This window comes from Polypterus senegalus, chromosome 14 (genome assembly GCF_016835505.1).
Source record: "Polypterus senegalus isolate Bchr_013 chromosome 14, ASM1683550v1, whole genome shotgun sequence".
In the NCBI taxonomy this organism is placed as follows: domain Eukaryota; kingdom Metazoa; phylum Chordata; class Cladistia; order Polypteriformes; family Polypteridae; genus Polypterus; species Polypterus senegalus.
Genome location: NC_053167.1, coordinates 136104525 through 136116603, shown reverse-complemented (window position 1 = coordinate 136116603; position 12079 = coordinate 136104525). Strand labels below are relative to the sequence as shown.

At 41.4% G+C, this 12079-nt stretch overlaps 1 protein-coding gene across 1 annotated transcript in view; it reads right to left on the bottom strand.

Moving 5' to 3' along the window:
- Positions 1-12079, bottom strand: part of cpt2 (carnitine palmitoyltransferase 2) — a 44291-nt gene that overhangs the window by 19680 nt on the left and 12532 nt on the right. The window contains exon 3 of the mRNA XM_039734791.1: positions 11971-12077. Coding sequence (XP_039590725.1) covers positions 11971-12077 — 107 coding nt within the window. The remainder of the gene's footprint in view (positions 1-11970; positions 12078-12079) is intronic.

Below are 12079 nucleotides of genomic sequence, written 5' to 3'. Positions count from 1 at the left end.
ATACATATACACACATACATATATATACATAAATATATACATACTGTATATACACATATACATATCTACATATATACTGTATATACACATTTATATATAAAATCTAAATATATATCCACATATATATATATATTAGGTGGGACTCGATGAATATTGTAAAGAGGCTGTGTAAGAATTAATCTTGATTAATATATGTAATCGCACAAATTTGCCCCAAATCGCAAATGTTTTTTTTTAATTTAAAAGTGTTTTAGTGGGCCAGAATCAAATAATAGACATGCATTATTGAATTCAAAACAGAAACAAAAATATCATCCCTGGTTAAAATTGGGCAGACTTAAAAATAAAGTGGTAGTTTAAGTACTTTAAGTACATTTTCAGAATAGTATTGTCTTTAAATAATAATAACCAAAATTTCAACATAAAGTGCAGTTTTTCTTCTTAAAAAAATAAGTCAGAAACATAAAAGGTAATTTGACCAACTTAATCTTTAAACTCTGAGTAACCTTAGCCAAAATTATTTTGTACATTAGGCTAAAACAGTGTGATCATTGAACATTTTGTAATTAGATGTATTTAGAATTACTAACGGTCACGGAAGTCCAATGATCCCCAGTAAGAGCCACAAAGTCTGCTTTCTGTAATGCATCTAATTTTGCTTGCTTTTCAGTGTGCACAAAACCATGCTTTTATCAAGGCTTCGCTCGGGAAGTCGAAATGATCAGTCGTAGGAACGCGCTTTATTCCGACTCTAACATTTTTGTAGCTGTGATGTGTGCATCAGTGTAATGGATGTACCAGGAAATCATGCATTGACAAAAGTTCCCGCTTGCTTGGAATTGAAAGTGTGATTAAATGCGTTATTTTTAACGCGTTATGGAGTACATGCATCGAAGCTTCTCAGCTGTGCTTGTGCTAATAAAGGGAAACATTTTAAAAATAACGTAACATGATTCTGCGTTAACCTAATATTTTTTCATACGTCCCAAACCAAGGAGATGCGAAGGTAAAATGAATCAGTAGCGCGTACATACTCAGTGCATCCCCTCTCGGGAATCGAACCTCGAATGTCGGCATTAGAGGCGAAGACTCTACAATTGAACCACAGCATGTGGCTTGTCTATGCGAGAATATGTACTGTAGATAGGGGTATATATATACATTTAAATATATACCCGCGTATCGCAGTGGAGAAGTAGAAGTTATGAAAAAGAAAAGGGAACATTTTAAAAATAACGTAACATGATTGTCAATATACAGTAATTGTTTTGTGAGTGTTATTGAATGTTGCTGTCATCAAGGATTTGATTATCATTATTTGTTTCAATCAGGTCGTATTTGTACGATGTGTTGTGTTCAAGTTACATTCCGTGTTTGTCAATCGTTGTAAAGATGACAGGTTTCATTCATCGATTCGTTTCTTACTGCATCAATACACAGCTCGTCTTCTTCTTTATCTGAGACCTGACACACTGCATGCACGGGTTTTTTTTACACTGTCTTCCTTTAGCGGGACATTGACTTTTTCCACCGTGTGCTTTGTTTCCACAGTAGCTGCATTTATGAATATGCTTATCAGACGCTTCATATTTTTGCTGCCTTTTCAATTGTGTAATTCGGTTTTGTTCAGCCTTTTGGAACTGTTGCTTTTATCTGTGCACTGCGCCAGTTCACGTGAGCCACTCGGTGTACTTGCATCGAAGGTTCCCAGCTGTGCTGGTGCCATCTCGTGCTATGTCCATAGCTTTATTTAATGTTACCTTAGTCCTGGCACTTAAAACTTTCTCTCGCAGTTTCGCTGAGTTTGTGTCAAACACCACCCTGACCATCTCATCTTCCTCTCCATAAGCACAGTCCTTCACCCGTGAATATTTACCCGTGGCAGTTTGCTATTGGATTGCCGCTGACGGACAGCCTTCTATGGGCAGGCACTAAATTACAAACGCCAGCGGCAGCCTGTCTATGAACTTAATTTAAAGTGTAGGTTTACATCGTGCTTTGTTTCGAAGTAGCAGAACTCATGAATATGGTTGTATATGTCACTCGCTTCTTATTGTTTCGCTGCCTTCTCAATTATATAATGCATGTTTTCTTAAGCGCTTTTTTAAGGTCTTCCTGGTTTTCTATGTATTACGTGGGAGGCGTGATGATGTCACACGAAACTCCGCCCCCACGGCATTGAAGCTCATCTCCATTACAGTAAATGGAGAAAACTGCTTCCAGTTATGACCATTAGCGTAGAATTTCGATATAAAACCTGCCCAACTTTTGTAAGGAAGCTGTAAGGAATGAACCTGCCAAATTTCAGCCTTCCACCCACACGGGAAGTTGGAGAATTAGTGATGAGTCAGTGAGTGAGTGAGTCAGTGAGTGAGTGAGTGCTTTGCCTTTTATTAGTATAGATATATAGATATATATATATATATATATATATATATATATATATATATAGATATATATATATATATATTTATATAGATATATATATATATTTATATAGATATATATAGATATATATATATATATATATATATACACACACACACACACACACACACACATATATATATATATATATATATATATATATATATATATATATATATATATATATATATATATATACACACTGCTCAAAATAATTAAAGGAACACTTTTTAATCAGAGTATAGCATAAAGTCAATGAAACTTATGGGATATTAATCTGGCCAGTTAAGTAGCAGAGTGGGTTGTTAATCAGTTTCAGCTGCTGTGGTGTTAATGAAATTAACAACAGATGCACTAGAGGGGCAACAAATGAGATGACCCCAAAACAGGAATGGTTTAACAGGTGGAGGCCACTGACATTTTTCCCTCCTCATCTTTTCTGACTGTTTCTTCACTAGTTTTGCATTTGGCTACAGTCAGTGTCACTACTGGTGTCACATGAGGCGATACCTGGACCCTACAGAGGTTGCACAGGTAGTCCAACTTCTCCAGGATGGCACATCAATACGTGTCATTGCCAGAAGGTTTGCTGTGTCTCCTGCACAGTCTCAAGGGCATGGAGGAGATTCTAGGAGACAAGCAGTTACTCTAGGAGAGCTGGAGAGGGCCATAGAAGGTCCATAACCCATCAGCAGGACCAGTATCTGCTCCTTTGGGCAAGGAGGAACAGGATGAGCACTGCCAGAGCCCTACAAAATGACCTCCAGCAGGCCACTGGTGTGAATGTCTCTGACCAAACAACCAGAAAGACTTCATGAGGGTAACCCAAGGGCCCCATGTCCTCTAATGGGCCCTGAGCTCACTGCCCAGCAGCATGTAGCTCGATTGGCATTCGCCATAGAATACCAGAATTGGCAGATGCACCACTGGTGCCCTGTGCTTTTTACAGATGAGAGCAGGTTCACCCTGAGCACGTGACAGAAGTGAAAGGGTCTGGAGAAGCCATGGAGAACATTATGCTGAGTCGGTAGACAAGTCTCTTTAGTGTCCTGCGTTTTAGAACTGTGACCTTAAATGCCTACTTTCTGTAAGCTGTTAAGGTCTTAACGACCATTTCACAGGAGCAAGGTAATTAATTGATTATGGTTAATTGAACAGGCATGGAAAACATTGTTTAAACCCTTTACAATGAAGATCTGTAAAGTTATTTGGATTTTTAAAACATTGTTGTTGAAATACACAGTCCTGAAAAAGGGACATTTCTTTTTTTGCCAAGTATATACATATACACATATACATATACATATACATATATACACTCACCTCAAGGATTATTAGGAATACCTGTTCAATTTCTCATGAATGCAATTATCTAATCAACCAATCACATGGCAGTTGCTTCAATGCATTTAGGGGTGTGGTCCTGGTCAAGACAATCTCCTGAACTCCAAACTGAATGTCAGAATGGCAAAGAAAGGTGATTTAAGCAATTCTGAGCGTGGCATGGTTGTTGGTGCCAGACGGGCCAGTCTGAGTATTTCACAATCTGCTCAGTTACTGGGATTTTCACGCACAACCATTTCTAGGGTTTACAAAGAATGGTGTGAAAAGGGAAAAACATCCAGTATGCGGCAGTCCTGTGGACGAAAATGCCTTGTTGATGCTAGAGGTCAGAGGAGAATGGGCCGACGGATTCAAGCTGATAGAAGAGCAACTTTGACTGAAATAACCACTCGTTACAACCGAGGTATGCAGCAAAGCATTTGTGAAGCCACAACACGTACAACCTTGAGGCGGACGGGCTACAACAGCAGAAGACCCCACCGGGTACCACTGGAAAAATGTTGCCTGGTCTGATGAGTCTCGATTTCTGTTGAGACATTCAAATGGTAGAGTCAGAATTTGGCGTAAACAGAATAAGAACATGGATCCATCATGCCTTGTTACCACTGTGCAGGCTGGTGGTGGTGGTGGTGTAATGGTGTGGGGGATGTTTTCTTGGCACACTTTAGGCCCCTTAGTGCCAATTGGGCATTGTTTAAATGCCACGGGCTACCTGAGTATTGTTTCTGACCATGTCCATCCCTTCATGACCACCATGTACCCATCCTCTGTTGGCTACTTCCAGCAGGATAATGCACCATGTCACAAAGCTCGAATCATTTCAAATTGGTTTCTTGAACATGACAATGAGTTCACTGTACTAAAATGGCCCCCACAGTCACCAGATCTCAACCCAATAGAGCATCTTTGGGATGTGGTGGAACGGGAGCTTCGTGCCCTGGATGTGCATCCCACAAATCTTCATCAACTGCAAGATGCTATCCTATCAATATGGGCCAACATTTCTAAAGAATGCTTTCAGCACCTTGCTGAATCAATGCCACGTAGAATTAAGGCAGTTCTGAAGGCAAAAGGGGGTCAAACACCGTATTAGTATGGTGGTCCTAATAATCCTTTAGGTGAGTGTATGTATGTGTGTATGTACTCTTGAACACACTGGAAGGAAAACAATAGCAGCTAAAGACAAAAGCATTGTGAGAGCTGTGAAGAAAAACTGCAAAACAAGTCAGTGACATCACCAACAAGCTCCACAGGGGTAGAAGTGAAGGTATTGCAATCTACTCAAGGGCCAAAATATACAAGCCAAACCACCATCAATAGTAAGATTCGGAAAGACAGATTGGAATTGGCCAAAAAAAAGGTACGGAGATGAGCCACAAATGTCCTGGAATAAAATAATATGGACGGATAAATGTGATGGAAAGACCAAGGAGTAGAGGAAGATGGGATATGTTTCATGATTCAGAACATACAAACAGATCTGTAAGGAACAGTGAAGGCAGTTTCATGGTTTGGCCTTGAATGGCTGCTTCTGGAACATGTTCTCTAATCTTTGTTGATGATGTAACTCTTGTTGCTAGCAGCAGAATAAATTCAGAAGTCTATAGAAAAACGTTTTGTCTGCCAATTTAAAGAACAATGTATCTAAATTAACCAGGAGGAACTCATCATGCAGCAAGACAATGATCCCAAACACACTGCCATCTCAATTAAGGACTTCATGGCCAAAGGTTTTGAAAAAAATGACACAAATTTAAATTTTCACAAAGTTTGCTGCCTCAGGTTTTCTGATGGCAATTTGCAATACTACTCCAGAATGTTCTGAAGAGGGATCAGATGATTTGCAATGAACTGCAAATTCCCTCTTTGCCATGAAAATGAACTTAATCTCAAAAAAAAAAAAAAAAAAAAACATTCCCACTGCATTTCAGCAAGAAACACGTGCAGCCATCACTGCTTTGCACAAAAGGGGCTTCACAGACTAGTAACGCTGCAGCTAAATAACCAATCGGATCATCAAGAACTTCAAGGACAGAAGTTCACTTGTCGTGAAGAAGGCTTCAGAGCGCCCAAGAAAGACCATCAAGTGCCAGGATCGTCTCCTAAAGTTGATTCAGCTGCGGCCACCACCAGTACAGAGCTGGCTCAGAAATGGCAGCAGGCAGGTGGTGAGGGTGAGGTGAAGACCTTTGGAGGATGGCCTGGTGGGTGTCAAGAAGGGCAGCAGACAAGCCAAGAAAAACATCAGAGGCAGACTGATATTCTGGGATTGGACTGCTGAGGTCAAGTCATCTTCTCTGATGAATCCCCTTTCCAATTGTTTGGGGAATCCGGGAAAAAAAAGAAAAGGTGGGCGGTGCAACCATCAGTCCTGTGCCACGCCAACAGTAAAGCATCCTGAGATCATTCATGTCCCCCAAGGCAGGAGGCTCACTCAGAGTTTGGCTTAAGAACACAGCCATGAATGAAGGATGGGACCAAAACATCCTCCGAGAGCAACTTCACCCAACCATCCAAGGACAGTTTGGTGACCAACACGATGGAGGACCGGGCCATAAGGCAAAAGTGACAACTTTTGGACAACTCAGAACAAAACATCGACATTTGGGGTCCATGGCCAGGAAACTCCCCAGAACTTAATCCCATTGAGAACATGTGGTCAAGAGGCGGGTGGGCAAACAAGAACCCACCAATTCAGACAAACTCCAAGCATTGATTATACAATAATGGGCTGCCATCAGTCAGCATTGGGCCCAGAAGTTGATTGCCTGCAAGCCAGGGTTAATTACAGAGGTCTTGAATAAGAAAGAAGGGTCAATACTACAATTATTGACTCTTTGCATAAACTTCATGGAATTGTCAATAAAAGCCTTTGAAACTTCTGAAATGCTTGTAATTCTACTTCAGACCACCATGGAAACATCTGACAGAAAGATCTAAAAACACTGAAGCAGCAAATTTTGTGAAAACCAAGACTTGGGTCATTCTCAGAACTTTTGGCCAAGACTGAAGGATTCAGCCACGTCAATACATAATCAAACCTCAACCCAACTGAGCATGAACAGCAGACTGAAGTGGGGCTCCCAAAACAAACAGCAATTGAATGAGGCTGCGGTGACCACCTGGAAAAGCATAACAAATGAACAAAGCAACCATCTGGCAATGTCAAGGAATCGCAGGCTTGATGCAGTTATTCCAAAAAAAATGCACATTGTGTAAGAACACCTGCTCAATTTGTTTGTGTCTCTTCAGGGCTTGTTTTCTGCTCTGTTAACTTTAAATCCTATCACAAGGAAAATATACATAGTTGTTTAACAAAAAGTAATGAACTGGGTTTCATATGCAGTGGGTATAGAAAAGAACCCCCCATTCGAAATATACCCCTTTTTTTTTCTTTACATCCTTAAATGAAAACACACACACCAATATTTTTTTCCATCTTTACTTACTCAATGCAATCTCTAACATCCAAGTGAAAGATATCACAGCTACAGTTCAGAAGAATTTTAAAAAATAAAAAACAAGAAATCTTGAGATTAATAAAGGAACCCCCCAAACTCAATCAGGTGTCAGTGCCCACCATTTCCATTGCGGTTACTGGCTTCCTTCCACCCTGTGATCAATTGTAATCCATGTGATTAGTGAAACTATTCCTCGTTCATTCATTCCCTTGCTTGGTAGTGCAACTGACAGCAAACAACTGATTGTGGGTGGCAAGCCACTTTCGAAAAATCACAGGGATAGAGTTGTGGACAGACATGAGGCTGGAGGTGGGAGACAAAAAAAAAAACCTCAAAGTCTTTATCAATCCCAAGGAGCTCAGTAAAGTCCATAATAAAGAAGTGTTTGGTAGGACCCTCCCTGGATCCGGTCGTCCCTCCAAACTGCATGGAAGAGCAAGGAGGAAACTGGTAAGAGAGGGTACCAAGAGGCCAATGACCACTTTGAAGGAGTTACAGGATTTCATGACAAAGAGTGGTCAGTGTGTGCAGGTGACAACAATTTTACAAGCACTCCGCAGTTGTGGTTTGCTCAGGAGGGTCGTCCTTCTCAAGAAAGGCCACATTAAGGCTTGTTTGAGCTTTGCCAGAATGCACCCTGAAGATTCTGATGCCAAGTGGAAAAAGGTCTAATGGTCAGACGAGACCAAAATTTAAACTATTTGGCCTCAATACCAAACGGTACACCAATGCAGTTCACCATCCACAACACACCATACCTACAATAAAGCATGTTGGTGGCAGCATTCTGTCGTGGGGGTGTTTCTCTGCCACAGGGCCTGGGGCTCTCGTTTGGGTAGAAGGAAAAATGGATGGGGCAAAACAACGTCAAATTCTTGAGGAATACCTGCTACCCTCTGCCAGAAAGTTAAAGATGGGCAGAATGTTCACCTGTCAACACAACAACGACCCAAAGCACACAGCAACATTGAGCACACAGTGGCTCAAGGAGAAAAAACTGAATGTCCTGGTGTGGCCAGTCGGAGCCCAGACCTACAGTGGTGTGAAAAACTATTTGCCCCCTTCCTGATTTCTTATTCTTTTGCATGTTTGTCACACAAAATGTTTCTGATCATCAAACACGTTTAACCATTAGTCAAATATAACACAAATAAACACAAAATGCAGTTTTTAAATGATGGTTTTATTATTTAGGGAGAAAAAAAATCCAAACCGACATGGCCCTGTGTGAAAAAGTAATTGCCCCCTTGTTCAAAAATCACCTACCTGTGGTGTATCACACCTGAGTTCAATTTCCGTAGCCACCCCCAGGCCTGATTACTGCCACACCTGTTTCAATCAAGAAATCACTTAAATAGGAGCTGCCTGACACAGAGAAGTAGACCAAAAGCACCTCAAAAGCTAGACACCATGCCAAGATCCAAAGAAATTCAGGAACAAATGAGAACAGAAGTAATTGAGATCTATCAGTCTGGTAAAGGTTATAAAGCCATTTCTAAAGCTTTGGGACTCCAGTGAACCACAGTGAGAGCCATTATCCACAAATGGCAAAAACATGGAACAGTGGTGAACCTTCCCAGGAGTGGCCGGCAGACCAAAATTACCCCAAGAGAGCAGAGACGACTCATCCGAGAGGTCACAAAAGACCCCAGGACAACTTCTAAAGAACTGCAGGCCTCACTTGCCTCAATTAAGGTCAGTGTTCACGACTCCACCATAAGAAAGAGACTGGGCAAAAACGGCCTGCATGGCAGATTTCCAAGACGCAAAACCACTGTTAAGCAAAAAGAACATTAGGGCTCGTCTCAATTTTGCTAAGAAACATCTCAATGATTGCCAAGACTTTTGGGAAAATACCTTGTGGACTGATGAGACAAAAGTTGAACTTTTGGAAGGCAAATGTCCCGTTACATCTGGCGTAAAAGGAACACAGCATTTCAGAAAAAGAACATCATACCAACAGTAAAATATGGTGGTGGTAGTGTGATGGGCTGGGGTTGTTTTGTTGCTTTAGGACCTGGAAGGCTTGCTGTGATAGATGAAACCATGAATTCTACTGTCTACCAAAAAATCCTGAAGGAGATTGTCCGGCCATCTGTTCGTCAACTCAAGCTGAAGCGATCTTGGGTGCTGCAACAGGACAATGACCCAAAACACACCAGCAAATCCACCTCTGAATGGCTGAAGAAAAACAAAATGAAGACTTTGGAGTGGCCTAGTCAAAGTCCTGACCTGAATCAATTGAGATGCTATGGCATGACCTTAAAAAGGCGGTTCATGCTAGAAAACCCTTAAATAAAGCTGAATTACAACAATTCTGCAAAGATGAGTGGGCCAAAATTCCTCCAGAGCCTGTAAAAGACTCATTGCAAGTTATCATAAGCGCTTGATTGCAGTTATTGCTGCTAAGGGTGGCCCAACCAGTTATTAGGTTCAGGGGGCAATTACTTTTTCACACAGGGCCATGTAGGTTTGGATTTTTTCTCCCTAAATAATAAAACCATCATTTAAAAACTGCATTTTGTGTTTACTTGTGTTATATTTGACTAATGGTTAAATGTGTTTGATGATCAGAAACATTTTGTGTGACAAACATGCAAAAGAATAAGAAATCAGGAAGGGGGCAAATAGTTTGTCACACCACTGTAAATCACAGTGAAAATCTGTGGAAAAATTTGAAGATAGCAGACCACCAAAGCTCACCATTCAATTTGACCAAACGTGAAAAGTTCTGTAAAGAAGAGCGGGCAAATAGAGTGGGCTCAATCTAGATGTGCAAAGCTGACAGAGAAGAATAAATAGACTCAAGGCTGTCATTAAAGCAAAAGGGAGGTCAACAAAATGACATTGACATTTTATGATCCTTTTTTAATCTCAGTAGGTCTTGTTTTTGATTTTTTATAATTTTTCTGAACTGTAGCTGTGATATGTTTCACTTGGATGCTAGAGATTGCATTGAGTAAGTAAAGATGGAAAAAAAATATTGGCTTGTGTGTTTTCATTTAAGGCTGTAAAGCAAAAAAAAAAAAAAGAGAATATTTCGAGGGAGGGGGATTCTTTTCTATACCCACTGTATGTTAAATAGTTTCATTCTAGTTATTTTCTTTAAGTTGTAACCAAATCTTTATCTTTCTAGGTATTTTGGAGTTTCAAGGACAGGCAGTTACTCATAAAACAATTAATGATCTCTATAAACAATGCAGCTATTGAATGTTTGCCAGCTAGGGGTCACCAGAGAAGATCTAATCCTTGAAGGTATGAACTTAGAAGTGTGACACTGATTTATGGAATGGCAAGTTTGGTATGGTTAAGCTATACAGGGTGTGCACTGCGTTAACCTTTCAGAAGATTACTTTTAAAGTCCTGGATTAGCATTAATGCAATTAAAGACCTCTATCCATCCATCCATCTATCTATCTTCTTCCACTTATCCGAGATCGGGTCGCAGGGGCAGCAGCTTGAGCGTGGAGGCCCAGACTTCCCTCTCCCCGGCCACTTCTTCTAGCTCTTCCAGGAGAATCCCAAGGCGTGCCCAGGCTAGCCGGGACACATAGTCCCTCCAGCGTGTCCTAGGTCTTTCCCGGGCTCTCCTCCCAGTTAGACGTGCTTAGAACACCTCACTAGGGATGTGTCCAGGAGGCATCCTGATCAGATGCCCGAGCCACCTCATCGGACTCCTCTAGATGCAGAGGAGCAGTGGCTCTAGTCTGAGCCCCTCACCCTATCTTTAAGGGAAAGCCCTGACACCCTGCAGAGGAAACTCATTTCAGCCGCTTGTATTCGCGATCTCGTTCTTTCGGTCACTACCCATAGCTCATGACGATAGGTGAGGGTAGGAACGTAGATCGACTGGTAAATTGAGAGCTTTGCCTTACGGTTCAGCTCCTTTATCACCACGACAGACTGATGCAGAGCCCGCATCACTGCAGACTCCGCAACGATCCGCCTGTCGATCTCACGCTCCATTCTTCCCTCACTCGTGAACAAGACCCTGAGATACTTGAACTCCTCCACTTTGGGCAGGATCTCGCCTCCAACCCTGAGAGGGCACTCCACCCTTTTCCGGCTGAGGACCATGGTCTCGGATTTGGAGGTGCTGATTCCCATCCCAGCCGCTTCACACTCGGCTGCGAACCGAGTCAGAGAGAGCTGAAGATCACAGCCTGATGAAGCGACAACATCATCTGCAAAAAGCAGTGACCCAATCCTGAGTCCACCAAACCAGACCCCCTCAATGCCATGGCTGCGCCTAGAAATTCTGTCCCTAAAAGTTATGAACAGAATCGGTGACAAAGGGCAGCCCTGGCAGACTGACCTCCTTTTGTTAAATTCAAACATTATGGCTTCTTTCACAATGCACATCCAAAAATTAGGTGTTATTTACTATAAGACTGTGTGTTACTATAATTTTGCTCACCTAAAAATTGGGTGAGCTGCTACAAAAGGCGCCATGATCCATGTTGTTAAACACATTTATGAAAGCTGAATTTCCAAACTCTCGTCTTGTATTCATCTTTTCTTCTTAAACCCAAATGTCTTCAGTGTACAGTATAGAAAAACAAATGGATTGGCCTTGCCATCCTATTCCAGTTCTTTCGGAGGGGAGTGTATGGCTAAGAAAGTAAGTAAAAATGTATTTTGGAGAAGAGTGCTTGGAACTATTTTCTAAACAGATGCACACAAAAAAATTCTTCTCACCTCTTACCAAATGGTGGGGCTGAACACGTTAGTCACTCACCTGAGATGTAGCTCGTGTGTTTATTCTTTTTGTCCAGGGCCACAAGCTCCTCGTGCAAAGCTTTTCCAGCCCCTTTCTGAAAATCCAAAGCCAGATGTTCTGTGTTTCT